Source organism: Pleurodeles waltl, chromosome 9, assembly GCF_031143425.1.
Source record: "Pleurodeles waltl isolate 20211129_DDA chromosome 9, aPleWal1.hap1.20221129, whole genome shotgun sequence".
NCBI classification, from domain to species: domain Eukaryota; kingdom Metazoa; phylum Chordata; class Amphibia; order Caudata; family Salamandridae; genus Pleurodeles; species Pleurodeles waltl.
This window is the reverse complement of record NC_090448.1, coordinates 620,054,784-620,070,249: the sequence shown is the minus strand read 5'-3', so window position 1 is coordinate 620,070,249 and position 15,466 is coordinate 620,054,784. Positions and strand designations below refer to the sequence as shown.

At 43.8% G+C, this 15,466-nt stretch overlaps 1 protein-coding gene across 2 annotated transcripts; it reads left to right on the top strand.

Moving 5' to 3' along the window:
- Positions 1–560: 560 nt before the first annotated feature.
- On the top strand, positions 561–14,965 carry LOC138259746 (nucleoside diphosphate kinase B-like). Of its 2 annotated transcripts, XM_069207636.1 has the most exons (5): positions 561–676; positions 5,310–5,448; positions 5,626–5,727; positions 12,734–12,846; positions 14,718–14,965. In XM_069207636.1, exons 3-5 carry the CDS (start codon positions 5,701–5,703, stop codon positions 14,839–14,841), a joined length of 264 nt encoding a protein of 87 aa, XP_069063737.1. In that variant the 5' UTR covers positions 561–676; positions 5,310–5,448; positions 5,626–5,700; the 3' UTR covers positions 14,842–14,965. The 2 variants fall into 2 exon arrangements, with proteins under 2 accessions (XP_069063737.1, XP_069063738.1); XM_069207637.1 differs by lacking the exon at positions 5,626–5,727.
- Positions 14,966–15,466: the final 501 nt, after the last annotated feature.

Here is a 15,466-nt window from a genome sequence, read left to right as displayed (position 1 = left end):
GCTGAAGGTGAACTTGGACATAGCGCACTTAGATTGGACCTGACGTCTTTGTTACCTAGTCTTTGGTAGACGGTAAGGAATATTTCTCTAATGCAGAGGTCTTCAAACTGGGGGGCGGGCCCCCCTTGGTGGGCCTCAAGTGATCCCAGGGGGGGCGCCAAACTCTGGTCAAAAGAAATATTATACAGCTAACATGCCTTTGTTTTAAGCAAAAGCATGTTATTGCAGTTTAAAAAAGGTAACAGTACTTAACTGCAATGTTTAAATAGGTTTAGACCTATTTAAGCATTGCCATCTTTCTAAAATAATTGTGAAAAATTCTCAGGGGGGGCCCAATGATTTTTATTTTTCAACTGGGGGGGCGCAACATTAAAAAGTTTGAAGACCACTGCTCTAATGGGAAGTAGTCTCTCTCTCCCCTTGCTGCTGATCATATCCTGCTCCTCCCTCAGGGTGTAAAGCGATACGTGGGCGTGGCTACAGTCACGCGTCCCCAGCCAATAAGATGGCGGAAGGGGGAAAGGCAGCATCTCAAGTGAACCAATGGGAACCGGCGAAACGATGCCGGCAGCTCACAGGCAGTATATAACTTCCGGTTGCCTCTCCCACTCACTTTTGCTCTCCTTCGCCCACCGCTGCTTCCATCAACGGAGGAAATCGAGCACTCCTGCAGCAGGTACAACAGAGTTTAGAATCCAGTTTCCAGCAACACTTCTTTCCTTTCCCCAGTTCTTCGGAGCCTCCTCAACTCCTCTCCCTCCACGCACACCCTAGTCTTCAATTGTAATTGCCGTTCACGTACCTACCACCCTTTAAGGTAAAACACTTTCACGGTGCGGCGATGACTTTTCTTCGGCTGAGCGTCACCGCTTCTCTATACGTGGACCCGCGCTCCCTTTGTGTACCATGACCCGTTGAAATGGATGCATGGCCATAACCTGGCTCCATGTTTCCGGATAGCTGAGCCCGCTTCCTGATATATGTATATTTTTTTTGTCCTCATCTTTCATGATGCTGGCTGCGGTTATCTAATCTTGGGTGGTAGGGAGGTGGTTGGCCTTTGCCACGTTCCGAAATGGTAGGCGGAGTGCAGGCTTACTTTTTATCCCATATTTTTTGTATTTGTAATATATGGAGACTTGTAGCTTCGCACTATCCATTGCACCCGCTTCCTTCTGAGGAGCCCTATTTTGCCATTAGTAGTGGTAGATGTTTAACGCACGCATTTCCGTGATGATTCACCGGTGTCCTGTTCTCCTAGCTTTTTACGGAATATATCGCACTGCTATTAGTGATTGGCCACCTGTTGGTGTATATAGTGATTTTCGTCTAAATACTTTATTTCAGTTTACATTATATTTTAAATGATCAGCTGTTTGGGTTTAAATGGGACGTCATATCGAATGAGCAAGGACAGAAGTCTAAGGAAGAAATCGAAGTGGGTTGAAGGTTTACGTAGTTTTTTTCTTTTGGTGGTGGTCTAGATTGATTCTCAAAATAATGGATTATTTTTTAAGTTCTGGTGGCACGTTCAAGTGCCCAATAAGAGTTTGAGAGCTTGTGTGGATCGGAGTTGGAACAGGTTTGTTACAGTTAGAAAGTTTTTTTTTAGTTTTTTGGCGGGGAAGGGTGAAATATCGAATGCTCTCGTCTTTTATTGAGTGTATATAGTGGGGGTGAGTAAGAGTTCCCGATTTATAAAAGTCTAGCATAAACCGACAGGGACAAGGGGTTATGTATATGGCACTATGCATAGCAACGAACGGATAGTCTCAGGAACTTTGTAATATGTTTTATGGGGGTTTCTTCTGAATGCACCTTATCTAATTGTGCCGTCCAGATGCATTACTATGTAGTAATCCGAAAGAAGGGTCTTGCATCAACTTTTTTTCTGTAAAAATATAATTTCAGTAAACATGGCAGTTTAAGGATGGCCCTACCCACAGATTACATGTTGTGTTTATAGGAGGGGCCTTCCAGTCTTTCTGTAGCTCCTGTTTGAATGAGTGACATCCTCGTATCGGGTCTTCTCACGTTAGCACTTTTCTTTCTTAGGAAGCCCTGAATGCTGCAGCATAATGATTTACCGTTGTTGATGCCATTTTCAGCTTCTAGGTTCGAGTTAGGAATATTGTATAAACTGCTTGTGTAGTACACAAATGTCTACTATGGACTTATAATTGACTAGCGGACAAACTGTTAAGTTACACTGAAGACTGGTATCGTGTTCTGGCTCGACCCTGCGCTTCCACGGCTCTGTGGCTATGAAGTTGTGGTAACGGTGGCCCGCTGTGACTGCAAGTGAAGTAGTGGTGGCAGGACAAGCGACATGATTTTCGTGCCTTCTCTCCCCGGGGATCAAATCTCAGCTAGAGTTTACGGTTTATAAAGCGTTTTGTGTGGGTGAAATCGGGCAGCCAGGATTAGTGCATTGAAGTAATCCTTGCCTTCGAGACCGCCCAACCCCCTCGTCTTCAGATATAACATTGAGTCTCGCCGCCTGCAGAAGCCATCGGCGGCATGCGGAGAAAGTATAGCTACGTTTTGAAGGGAAATAATTACGACGGACGGGCGTGTTTCCCAGACGGGTGTGCCACCTACTGTCAAGGACTGATGTGTCGGGAAGCCTGCCCGCATGCTGATGTGTATTTGCGTGCTTCTATGGTAATGACCATTTGCACAGTTGTGAAATGATACCCTGCAAGCGCAGCGTGTTAAGTGTCGGATAAAAAAAATCATTTCTTGGGAGCAAAATGGATGTAATTTTGTAGTCAGTTTCAGTAGGCCAATAGCATGTCTTCTAGAAGCCAAGTGCGGCGAGTTTATATAGAAAATGTGATGTAGTAAAGTTGAGCATGTTAACCCGAAGTCATATTTTCTCCAGAAACATTATCTATTATAAATGGACTAAGCTCGTCATTTTGCCGAAAGTAGGGTGTTTAGTGGGACTCCACTATAAAGAAGCCACATGCAACACAACACGGGTCCAGTAAACATTCATTTTACACAACGGTTTATTTGTCTGCGGCTGCTTAATCCCTACTTCTGGTTGGAACCAGTTATCAGCTGGTCAACAGTTCTTAAAGGTTCACGGTGACTCAGAAATGTAACTTGGCAGCATTTCCCATGAGAAGGTTATAGATGGCTCCTGCAGAACGAGATTAATCAAAGTAAAGAGTATCAGCTCTTTGTGTTGGGCTTGTAAACAGTTTCCTTGTGTACCTTGCTCGTTAAGTCCCACATCTGTTCAGAGCTACTAATCTTGTGCAACCTCACGCTTTTCTGAGCCTTCGTCCTGCCTAACGTCATCTCTCCATTATTATTTTAATATGTATGTGTGACTAATGTCTGTATTTGCCCTTGAAACGTTTGTTTTGGATGCATGATCCGGTGCAACATTTCTGAAATGCTAGGTTTGAGGAAATCTACTCTTCAGGAAGTGCACCTAGGATGTAGAACCTAAAGGATTGTTATGCCTTTGAGGGTTTTTTCTTCCTGAAACTTATTTGCCATAGTCTTGATTCTCGTTTAGCTGCAGTGTGTTCTGTTCTCAGTTGGTTTGATATTTTTAGAATACATGGAAGAGTACATAATCCATGTATAAAAGCCAATCTCCGATTTGTTTGTTGCAGGCACGTTCTAGCTCAGCCCCTTGCAAGGAAGGCATGAAGTTGCCTAAAGTGCAATAACTAAGGGCCTTTTTAGTTCCGATGTCAGGGTCTCCGGCCAGATCCAGCAGCCCAGGGGAATTTCAGGAAACGGTGTATAAAGATGCAGATTCAAATACGAAACAGTTTTTTTCCTTCTGCTGTTTATATCTGCTCGATGAGCAGAAAGGGAATACTTATGGAAATGTTTTTTTAATGTTTTGTGTAATTATAGGGAAAACAATCTCTGCAGGCTTGGACATTCTGAGCTACAACTTTTTTTAAATCTGACTTGTATTAAACGAATTCCAGCATCCTTAAGCAACATATCTTAACTGCATTTTGGTGTTTATTTGGCACTAGATAGCGCAATTACGTTTACGGGCGTTCTTTCATATGAAGAGCAACGCTGAGGATTTAAGCATTTTGTGGGAAGGGTGATGGTGTGGCCGTACTTACAAGGAATAAAGTATCTTCTAATACATTAGAAGGCTATTGCATGTCACCTTGAGTTATGTGAACTTATAATGGAACAGCATCTGCTTTCTTGTTTTACATGATCAAGGATCTCCTTGGTGACTTGAAATATCCATATAATGTACGACAATGGAGTAGTCTTTCGTTCACCTGTAATTAAGAAATAATGTATCTGCTCAACTAAGTTATTGCAGTTGAATTCTGACCTCTCAATATGGTGCGAGCAGCCAAGGTGAAAGGCATGCCATCGGGAACATCATTCAGCAGAAGTTTAAAAAAACGAAAACAGGAACTGGCCGTCTTCTGATCTTTTTTGAATAACAATGTGACCAGTGGAAAGGTATTTATGGCACCGTGTTTTTCCATGGTATAGAATGACCAGAACAATCAGATCTCTGCATGTATCCACACAATCTGAGTCATAACCTTCTTAATCTGATTTGAATTAGAATTTTATTTTTGCAAACACGTTTGCAGTGCAGGTGATCCTTTATCCATGTCTGTAATATACACAAGTGCAAGATACCAGTGATGCAAGTGGTTTGTGGGAGGGGTGATGGTTTGAAGATGTATTATAAGGAATAACAACCTTTCTAATACATTAGAAGGATATTGCAATTCACCTCATTCTTCAGCCTCCTTTCTCTGTCCATTGTAATCCGCAGTGACAGACGATACTCATGTGTGGAAGGGGGTACTTTATCCCCTACAGTAGTTCGAGGAATGTACAAGACATATTTGTCACTCTTTAGGATTTGTGTATTTCACAACTCAGAACAGACCTGTTTTCTCCTGACCTGGCTTAATCAGGGAGCCTAGTCAGATCTCCAGAGAAGCCTCCTTGCTGTGCCCGAATAATGGGATAGCCTTACAGTGATCGAGAAGTCAGACTACCTTAGAAGTTATTTAATCTGCAGCTCTAACTTTATTCTAGAATCTCCAGTTTTGTGGTTTAAATTGTGCTTTTGAATAGGCTAGCTTCTGCTTTTTCTGCGAAGTGCTTTTTTTTTGTAACTCGGTCCGATAAAAAATGGACTGATGCATTTTTGTTAAACCTTAGTTTTTGTGTGAAGTTTACGTTTAGATTTGAAGCTGACTTGTGTAGGGAGCCCAATTTGTTTACTTCGATGTACACCTTATTATGAACAATGTTAAGTTTTCTGTCACCCTCTTGCCTTCTTCTAGGAACATGTCTGGTAACGGTATTACAGAACGTTCCTTCATTTGCATCAAGCAAGATGGCGTTCAACGGTGCCTGGTAGGAGAGATAATCAAGCGCTTTGATCAGAAGGGATACTGAATGGTGGCAATGAAGTTTATGCAGGTGAGAGTAGTCTTTGGTTTGCGTTTTGTGTACACAATTGATAGGGTCTAAGCATACACCGTAATTGGGTAATGATATACTGTGATATTGGGTGTGAACTGCTGTACTCAGATCACTGGCATGACCAGGGTTGAGTTCTCATCACCCAGGTAACAATACTTTCTTTGCCACTTGCAGGCTTCCGATGAACTTCTGAAGGAACACTACATTGACCTGAAGGATCGCCCTTTCTACTCCGGTTTGGTTTAATATATGGGCTCTGGCCCTGTTGTTCCTATGGTGAGTGTAGAATGGTCTATGATGTGTATATCCCTACTACTCTGAAATTATGGAGTTACTCTTCCATTTAAAGTTTTTTTTTTAAATGGCATTTGTGTGCTGACCTAGAATTCCAATTTCCTCATACCAATAAAGATTCTTGAGTTAGCTCCAGCCAGCTTCCTAGAATGTGGAATGAAAAGACCAAAGTATGTCCTAAAAGATCCGTGTTTTATACCCTGAGGTAAACCAGGCCCTAGTTTCTGGGAACTACCTGGTGTAAATCCTCTTGGATGAGCCTGCCTCGGTTTTCAGTGCACAATAGTCTTGCAGCTGAACCAGTATGAACTCCTTTTTACTTGTACATCATGTTGTCCTAGCCCTTTGTTTCCTCCCTAGCTCTCTATAAATTGGTAATTAACATTGGTAACCTCTTTCTAGTTCATAGTCAATATTGTAGCCAGATTTCTCCTCTAGAATATTCCCTAGCACCATACTGGGTCCAGAGACTTTTTTTAAGCAATGCTCCCGGAGTACAAGTAGGTGGCATTATATGGCTTCATGGTGACTTCATACAGTGTTGTGGAGCCTCACATAAGCCCCACCCCTGCTTGCTGACATCATTTCTTGATCTTTTTCGATTCCCTCACATATAACATTTGAAGGAAAAAATATATTTACAGGTGATGGTGCGACTACTTAACTTGGGACCTTAAGGTGATCAGCAGACACCTCAGTAGAGGTGGGTGGACAGTGAGGAATCTGCATTTAGACTATTCACCAAGTAGCACCATTGTCTGGATATTTCAAACTGAAGATTCCTCATCTTAGGAATGGATGGGACCACCCAATGGTGGAGGGTCCTCTTACATGTTGAGAACCAAATAGGCTAAAGTCCCTCCTGTCAGATAGGTCTCAAGGTTAATTTCATGAATGTGTAGGAAAGTGCCACTGTTGGCATGGCTACTCCCCACTTTTCGCCTGGTGTTGATGCCAACTTTTATTGACGGTGTGCTAGGATCCTGCTAACCAGGTCCCAGCACCAGTGTTCTTTCCCAAAATCTGTACCTTTGTTTTCAGAATTGGCACACCCTTTGCACACGGGTATTCCCTTTGTAAAATGTATACCTGGTCCAAAGGGCTCCCTCACCAAGCACATGCACACTCCCTTTGCAGCTTGTGTATGCTGGTGGGGAGAAACAGGCAAGGCAGTTGACATGACCACCATTTCAGGGTGCCATGCCCACAAGCTACTGCCTGTGGCAAAAGGTAAGACACCCCTACTGCCCTAAGGCAGGGTGCACTATACCACAGGTGAGGGCATAGCTGCAGGAACCATATGCCCCTACAGTGTCTAAGTTAATTCTTGGACACTAAGTGCAGTGTGGCCATATTGAGTACAGGGTCTGGGAGTTTGTCATTATGAACTCCACAGCTCCAAAATGGTTTCACTGAATGCTGAGCAGTTTGGTATCCAACTTAGCACAGTGAACTCCCACTGATGACAGTGGAGTTTATTGAAAAAATGCACCAGGGGCATTTTAGAGATGCCCCCTGTATGTTAGCCAAACTACTAAAGCTGGACTGACTGGTCTTTGCCAGCCTGTTGCTTTCAGACATGTTTCTGACCACATGGGGTGGGAGCCTTTGTGCTCAGTGGTCAGAAACAAAGCCTGTCCTCGATGGAGTATTTTACACTTTCCCCTGCTCTAGCCGTACCAGCTGTTGGTGAGCCTCAAAGGCTCAAGCCTTGGGTTATAGTGCCCCAGGGCAACTCCAACTGGTGGAGTTGCCACCCCCTGGACAAAGCCCCACTTTTGGCAGCAAGTCTGGGAAAATTAGGGAACACCCAGAGAACCGACCATCCCATCCAGGAGCACCCCAAAGGTGTCCAGAGATGAGGTGACACCCCCCTTTGCAGAATCAATACCCTGTGTGACTCCTGGTTGGAGACTGCACTCATTGTCTACAGCTGGCATCTCCCTTTGGTATTAAGGTACTGATAGGTGGCTGAATACCAAAAAGATGCTTGTCTTGCCACTTCAGATGTATAGCCTCCTGGCACAATGTACTACACCACCATACATATTGCTGTACCACTTTAGTCATGTTGCTTGTTAAGATATGTGCCAGCCTTCCCTTAGTGGTTGGTAGTAAGGCTTTCAAGGCCAAACTGTTTTCCTGTCGCTCAGATTGGTGTTTCTCTGCGTCTTAAGAGAAGAAAACTCTGCTGGTTTGTACAGTCTAAGCAAAGGTCTGCTGAACATGACTTGAACCAAGTGGCCATGACAGTAAGGGCGTCATTAAATAGTAGCAGTGGCTCACATTTAGTTTGCCTTGTATTTTAGCAAGTCCAGTTGACTTTGGCTTCCAGAGTAGGCAACTGTAAATCTAGGTGTTATCCTGCTCTGTGCACTTTTTTCTGTTAGACCAGATAGTGAGACAAGCTCTGAGGTATCTAGGCCTTTGGCATTTTGCAAGTCAAAATACAGCCCTCCTTTATAAAGAAGGGTAGACCAGGTTTTCCCCCTCCTTGTTAGTGTTAAGACATTGGCTATGATCCTGGAACACGTTTGAGCCAAAGTTGACTTCTGTTGTCTGACAGAGCTGGTTTGAAGGAAGAAGCTGAAAGTCTGGCCGCATAACCACTGGGTGTGCTTTAGTTATTTAATACTGCAGGGCTGGTGTGATCAGGTATTTGTTCTCACTGCCTACTTGAAGGTAGCAACTTTTGCTGTGTCAGTGATGGCTTGGGGAATTTGGGGCCTGCAAGGATTGACAGAACATCAGATTGTTTACGTGATATTGCAGTCTCTTGCCAGATTAAGTGGAGGTATAGAGGCCTGCTTGACTTTCTTGTGCTTATGGTATGTTTTCAACCTACCAGCAGATTTTGAGTGTGACTACCTTTGTGCGGGGCCTAAGACGTGACTGCAATCAAGAGCAGAACCTCTATCAAATGCAGCCTCTTGAGCCTGGTGACTTAAAGCTTTGCCTATTGATCCTAGATTCTTTGGGTGCGTAAGGTTGCACTTAATGCCTGAGTTTATGTAGCGCAAGGACCAGAGGCACATGTCGTTTAGGTCCATGACACATTTGTCTCCAGCAGTTTGGGGCTCAGCTTGAATCCTGACTTTTTCTGGGGAAATTACTTTCTTGGACCACTGTTTTTAGCCTGCTTGGGGTCTGTCAAAGATGTGGGTGGAAGTGGAGCTCTGGATCAGTCTAGGGGCACAGGAACCTAGAAATAGTTGTTGGTGCACATTGGATAGTGCTTGTGTGGCTCTTTCAAACTGCTGCAGAACCATATGGTGCCACCTACTCGCACATAAGCATTGCTGAAAGTCATTGGTTACATTACCTGTGGGCACACATCTATTGGTGTCAAAGCAATCTGTTGCAGTAGTTTGTATAGTCTACATATTGAAAGTAGAATTATGCTTAGTTTGTGTAGGCACTGATGTTCAGGTCTTCAGGCATCTTACATGGTTACATTCAAGAACCCAAACTCTGTTAAGCTGATTCTTAAGTTTTATAACTTAAGTCCAGAAGGATTAAGTAAGCGGGCGTTTCAGTGATAAAGACCACCTAGCAAATAACCTGTTTATGCTCCCCTCCTTCCACATCGGCCTTATTGGTGGCTCTCTCAAAATAATTGCCTGGGTGATGTTTAATAGCTTACACTTGGGGAAACTATTCCAAAATCTTGTCCTTTTCGGTTTGGGTTCTGCCAGGGTCTGGGTACAGTGGAGCAGTGCTTTAACCTTTATCGGCAAGTATACTGTCGCCAGGTGCTGCTGCTGTTATGGATTTGTCAATAGCGTTTGACTATCAATCGACCTAAACTGTGGCAGTTGGATTTGTGGGTTGAAGCCGCATTAGTGAAGTTTGTGTGTTAATCACACATAATTTAGTAGTGAGGGTTTGGTTCTACAGGAAAAATGTCTTGACTGTTAACCCCTTCCCTCCTCTTACCCCTAAGGGTACACCAAGGGTTTATTTCAGACCCCACCTGTCATATTAACAACCTGTGCCCCACCATAACCAAACTATCCAGTGATGGTCTTGGGGTCCCTATACTGGTACTGCTTTATGCAGGCAATGCAGTACTTGGGGCATAGACCCCAAGGAATTGCGTACACTGGTCAGGGCTCAAAAAATCATGTTACTCGACCTAACAGTAATGTACTTGACCCGTAAACAGGTCTCCAATTGTGATCCTAGGCAAATAGTTTAGTCACCTTGTTCTTAATCTCATATGATAGCACCTATGTAAGCTCAGCATTTCTGCAGTACAAAAACAATCTAGTCTTTAAGTAGACTAAAGCTTTCTGCATGTATCACAAGAATCTAGCCCATATACCCATGAGGTCTAGCCCACATAACCTAGGATTTTAGTTTACTAACAACATTCCCATCAGGGCAGTAGTGTTTCTGTTTTTAATAAATATATTACTAAACCATGATGTGGTTACATACTGTCATCTACACACGCTCATTCCAAGAAATATCCAATAACCTCTCTGCTAATTACTGAAAACTATAGTGTATTAATCTCTGAAAATTCTGTTTCAGAAAACATCCTTTGCACCTCAACATGTAAAGTGTTCTGATTAATTTTCATCCTACTGAAATATTTTTAATCGCACAAAACAAAGGACTTCCAAACTACTGAAATATACTTACACATTTAAATGTGTTCGGAAAAACCTGACATCCTATATCCTTATATTTTTACATTTTAAGCAGGCGGTCCCACAGTTCACCTCAAAGTCCTGGAACTCTGCAGTCAGAAGGAAAATAAATTGTAAGAAAAACTGACTTTTGACCTCTCTGTGAACACAGAGCAAATTTGACATAACACTATTTAAAGGCATCTTTTATAGCCCCTCCACTTTTCAACTGAACACAACACCTGTTCAGTGGCAACTTGCCAAAAGGGATGAGAATAGCTCGACCTGATCAAAAAAGATGAGTGGTCAAGTGGATTTTTCGAGCTCTGCTGGTTGAATCATTTAACTCTTAAGGGGGGGCTTACTTGACCTGGTCACCAGCTTTGGGGAGTCTCACATTATGGCATGTGGGCCAGACCAGAAAACTTTGCAGATTAATGGTGAAGGGGCACTCATTTGGCACGGTCTATGACTTTAACTACCTGGGTGTTGTTAACAATGCCAGTTTTGGGAACAGCAGATGGGCGTCTCGTCATTTTAATGGTATCGCGCTTCCAGTGTGCATTTGGTGCTGTAGCCTGGGTGAAATCCAGATTGTGTTGAATTAAGCAACTGGTTGGTCTCAAAGTAGCTGGAGAGTTGAACACATCCCTATTTTGGTTCAGGGTGGTGGATACTGCGTCGATGTTAATGAGCTTCCTTAGTACTTTGGTCTACTGGGGGTGCCAGACATCAGCATATCCCTGTGATGGGCTCTCAGAAGACTTTTAGCCATTTTGTTTCTTTAAAGCTATAAACCCTACTTTTGTATCACTATTAAACTATTTTAAAACCCTTGATTTTTAGCCAACTTTGGGATGCACCTCCAGTCTCTTAATGACATTTTGTGGCATTTGCTCCTTTCTAACTGCAACCGTAAGATGCAGGAACTTTAAGGGAGTTTAAGCCGTATATCTTTTCTTAGAAGTTAATCAATCAACATTAAAGTGCATCAAATCGTCTTGAGGTGCTGGAGATGTTGGCTGTTGCATGGTTTGTTCACTCAAATATCCAGGTCTTGAGTTATTTCCAGAATTGCTGGGGTGAGTGGGTGGTCCTCGGGTGCAGTGAAAGGCTGCTCAACGCCTTGGCAGCCAGGCGAGAAAGTGCCTCCTCTGTTGGTTGGTGGATCGGGGGGGTGTATTGGTGAGGAAGCAGAGGTCAGGAGTTTGCTGATGGATGCTTTTTCTTCATTGTGCAGGGCTTTGTGCGTGGGTCAGCATCTTTAACTGGTATCTCTTCTGGATCGGGAGTCAGTGTGGCTTCTTGAGGTGGGGTGTGATGTGGGTTCTTTTGATGAGGATGAGCTGCTGCTGACTTTCATAGGGTCACTGAATCTTTTTAATTCATCAAATAGTAATGCATTTTATATTTCATTTTTAATGTCTATTTTGCCTATGTAACTGTTAAGCTTTTTTTATGTATGTACCTTTTTTATAGCCTCGGTAAGTTGGACAAAGGAACTTGGCTTGACTACCAGCAGACTCTGGCCTTTCACATGACCAAATCTTAACTTGTCAACAGCCATCCATCTGGCCACAAAGAACAGACTAGGTCTTCCATGGCTGTTTACCATCTTGCACAGTGCAGTCTGTGCACGTTCCGCTAGAGAACAGTGTCTTTCCAGATGCATATCATGCTTGGAGACTTGTAGAGCAGCCACAGTCTACACCACAATTAATTTTGTAAGGATTTTTCTGGCAAGATGCATCATTGATCCTTTATTTGAATCACCACTAACTTTCTCCTTCAAGTTTGCCCTGGCAAGTTTTAATTCCCTTTTGGGAGGGAGGAGGGGGGTATGTGGGGGAGTGCTATCCGTACTCTAGTTGGGAGGGACAGCAAAAGAGCAAGTACAGGCATCAAAATCCTGTATTTATTTCTGCTCTGCCTACCTTTGTGTAGGCATAGGCTGCTCCGCAACTATTCAGCACATGACAAACATGGGAACTGGGGCTCAGATTGACTGCACAGGTAAGATGGAGCCTCCATGCAAGCTGATCTGTTGTACTTGATACTTGCGCATACGGGGACATCTCTTCAGTCTCGCATTCAGTTGAGTAAAAGCAGCACCATGTATTAGAATCACCCTTATAATGTTTTGCAGTTCTAACAAACTTTAATGTTTCCCATGTGATTGCTTGGGTAGTTTAACTTGAGAATTCACTCCACGTGAATGCCATACATTTACTGGTAGAATATGTACAGTAGGAGCTCTGTGCAGTGGAATTCCAGTGGACAAACACGATGGGTCGTGTTTAATTGACCATGTGACAATTATTTTTTGCTTGAAGGTTACTGCTTACTTTTTTCAGGTCTGGGAAGGATTTAATGTGGTGAAGACTGGCAGGGTAATGCTGGGAGAGACCAACCCTGTTGATTCCAGGCCTGGGACCATCCGGGGAGACTTCTGCGTCCATGTTGGCAGGTACGTGATGAAAATGGTGTGCATGTGGCCCAGGGAGGAACGTCTTTGCGGGCATCAAATGAGTCACTCACTCCCTGTGGATATGAACACATGATGAAAAGGTTTCCCTGAAGAGGGCTTCCCTCTGTATTTTTGTCATTGCTCTCATGTGATTAATTGCCGCTGTAAGAAAATGTGCAGTTGTGGTACAGAGGACTAATTAATGCATTTACTCCCCTTCCCCCCCCCCCCCCCCCCCCCTCTTTCCAGGAAAAGTCTCCTTGGCCCCAGAGTGCACGGCCAGTAAAAAAAACACTCCAAACGAGAACACGATTGACTTAATACAAAGTGTGTAGTTTTAAAGAATTGCAGGTGAGACTGATCACGCAATGGAGACTTGCATTATTTGCGCTAGTGCTGCGTTTATGGGAGTGTTGGTTTTAGTCGATTTTAGTCTGTTAAAGGCAGCTTACTCGTGGGCTTTTCTGGCAGTTGCTGGCTAGTGTGTTCTGATTCCAGATTGGTTGGCCTCCCTTAAACCCCAACCCGCCTGCCCCCGGCCCCCACACAGCTTTTTTCCTTTTCAGTTTTCCTTGTTGCAGAGGCATTTACTTTGATAATTCAGTGGCAGCCATCCTTTCAGACTCCTCGTAAGCAGATTGGAACAATGTGTACAGGGAACGGGCATCTGTTTTTATCTCCTGCTTTATGTAAAGTGTTTAGGCTTTGTCAACTTGCTTGTTTAACAAGCCTTTTCCCTCTAAGATAAGCATATTCCCGAAGCTGGATGGAGGAGACCCCGCCTTTAAAGCGGGGGCAAAGTAGATGAGGCTCCGTTAGCAAAAGAGCTAAGTGAATTTCTAACAGTAGCTTTTTTTTTTTTTCAACGTGAAAAAGATTTTGAGCTGAGGCCTGCCTCTGGTCTTCTGTTATCACTATCCAGTGCGCTGAGCAAGTTGCCCCCTCCACCCCCAGTGGTCCTTCTTGATAGATCTAACCACTGAGTGCCAGAAGGGAGGTAGACACCTGTTAGAAGTCTGCCAACAGCTCCATTTTCATAGAGATTGGACGACAGATTTAAGGTGTTGTAACAGAATTGCCAGTGTTTGTATGATCAGTTCCTTTGTAGTATTGTGTTGTGCATAGATTAAAGTACCTTTTTGTAAACTGAGTTGGAACAGTCGGTTCTAGAGCTGGTGATTGGGTTTTAAGCTCGTGCTTTTCAATTAGTCATGAGGGCTGTGATTATGTATCGCAGTCACTTGCTGAGGGCGTATTTGGCCCAGTTTGCAGAACCATAGCAGCGCGGACGGACTCCGGGACAACGTAGGCAAATTACCCCTGTTCCCATGGCAGAGGCCTTGCAGCCATGTTTGCCCCCCCCCCCCCGCCCTACTAGAACACTGCCTGATATGGAAATGACTGCCATGCGAGGCTGATTTGAAACCAGCTCGTTCAAATCGCATCTCAGTTAAGTGAACAATGAAAGCTTATCTATTTGTGGTGTGGTTTTTTCCATTCTTATTTCAACTCTTTCCCTAGTAGTCCAACCTTAAGCTTTTTGTGTGGGATGACGGTAAATTAATACACGCTCATTAATCTCTTCTGCCTCCTAGTCCCTTTATTGCTGACTGTGGGCACGGACCTATCTTGTTCTGATGCAGGCAGGTTACTTGAACGAAACCATCCAAGATGTTAAAACTACTTGTATCGAAAGCAGTTTTTACCAAGCCCACATGTCTATCAATTTGCTGTTTTTTCCAGTATGTGTAGTCTTCAGGTTTCGCATATCTGCACTGTCCTCGGTTTTGTGAACCCTTCAAACTGTCGTAATGGTGTGCATCAAATGTAGGTGCTGCTCTTTGCACTCTAATGTCTGTTTCCTCCCATAGGAACATATGCCATGGCAGTGACTCTGTGGAAAGTGCCAAAAAGGAGATCAACTTGTGGTTCAAGCCAGAAGAGCTGATTTCTTACACTAGCTGTGCCAACGAATGGATCAACGAGGGGAACTGAGGCAAAGGGTCCCATCATTGCCTCTTCGTTTAAAGATCATTCCCTTGGGGGAGCACCTTAAGCTTTTTATTGCCTTGTATTTCTCAGCTCGAAGCAATTTGTAATAAACACTTTGCCGGGCGTCTTTGCTTTTATGGGTGTTTTGTGACCTCACATGTTCTTGTTTAGTTGGGTGCAATGTAAACAGAAGTTTACAAGGGTGATCAGTTATTTTTTAAAGTTCTTTATTGGTATTTCAATGTGTCAGCAATGGTAAGACTGACAACAGCATGTGCGCTACAAACCTTGCTACGGGGAAGGTCCTGTGTGGGGCCCCAACTGGTGCCGTCTCGCTTTATGTGGATGACGCCCTAGCGTACGAGAGACCACACAACAGCTGCCTATTTTTTTGGTTTCTTGGATCTCTGGAACCAAGACAAGTCTCCAACTGAACTAGGGCAACTCCTGTCTTTCCCCCGCAGAGGGTTTAACACATGGCTGCAGAAGACTTGGAGACTGACCGCCTAACTTGGCAATATGAGATGCTCTGCTACCGTGGGGGGGTGAATGGTCAGACCTTCTTGACAGGAACTATGGCAGGAGCCCGACGTCACTGCAGCTGTCCTGGAGCCTCTGGATGCAATAG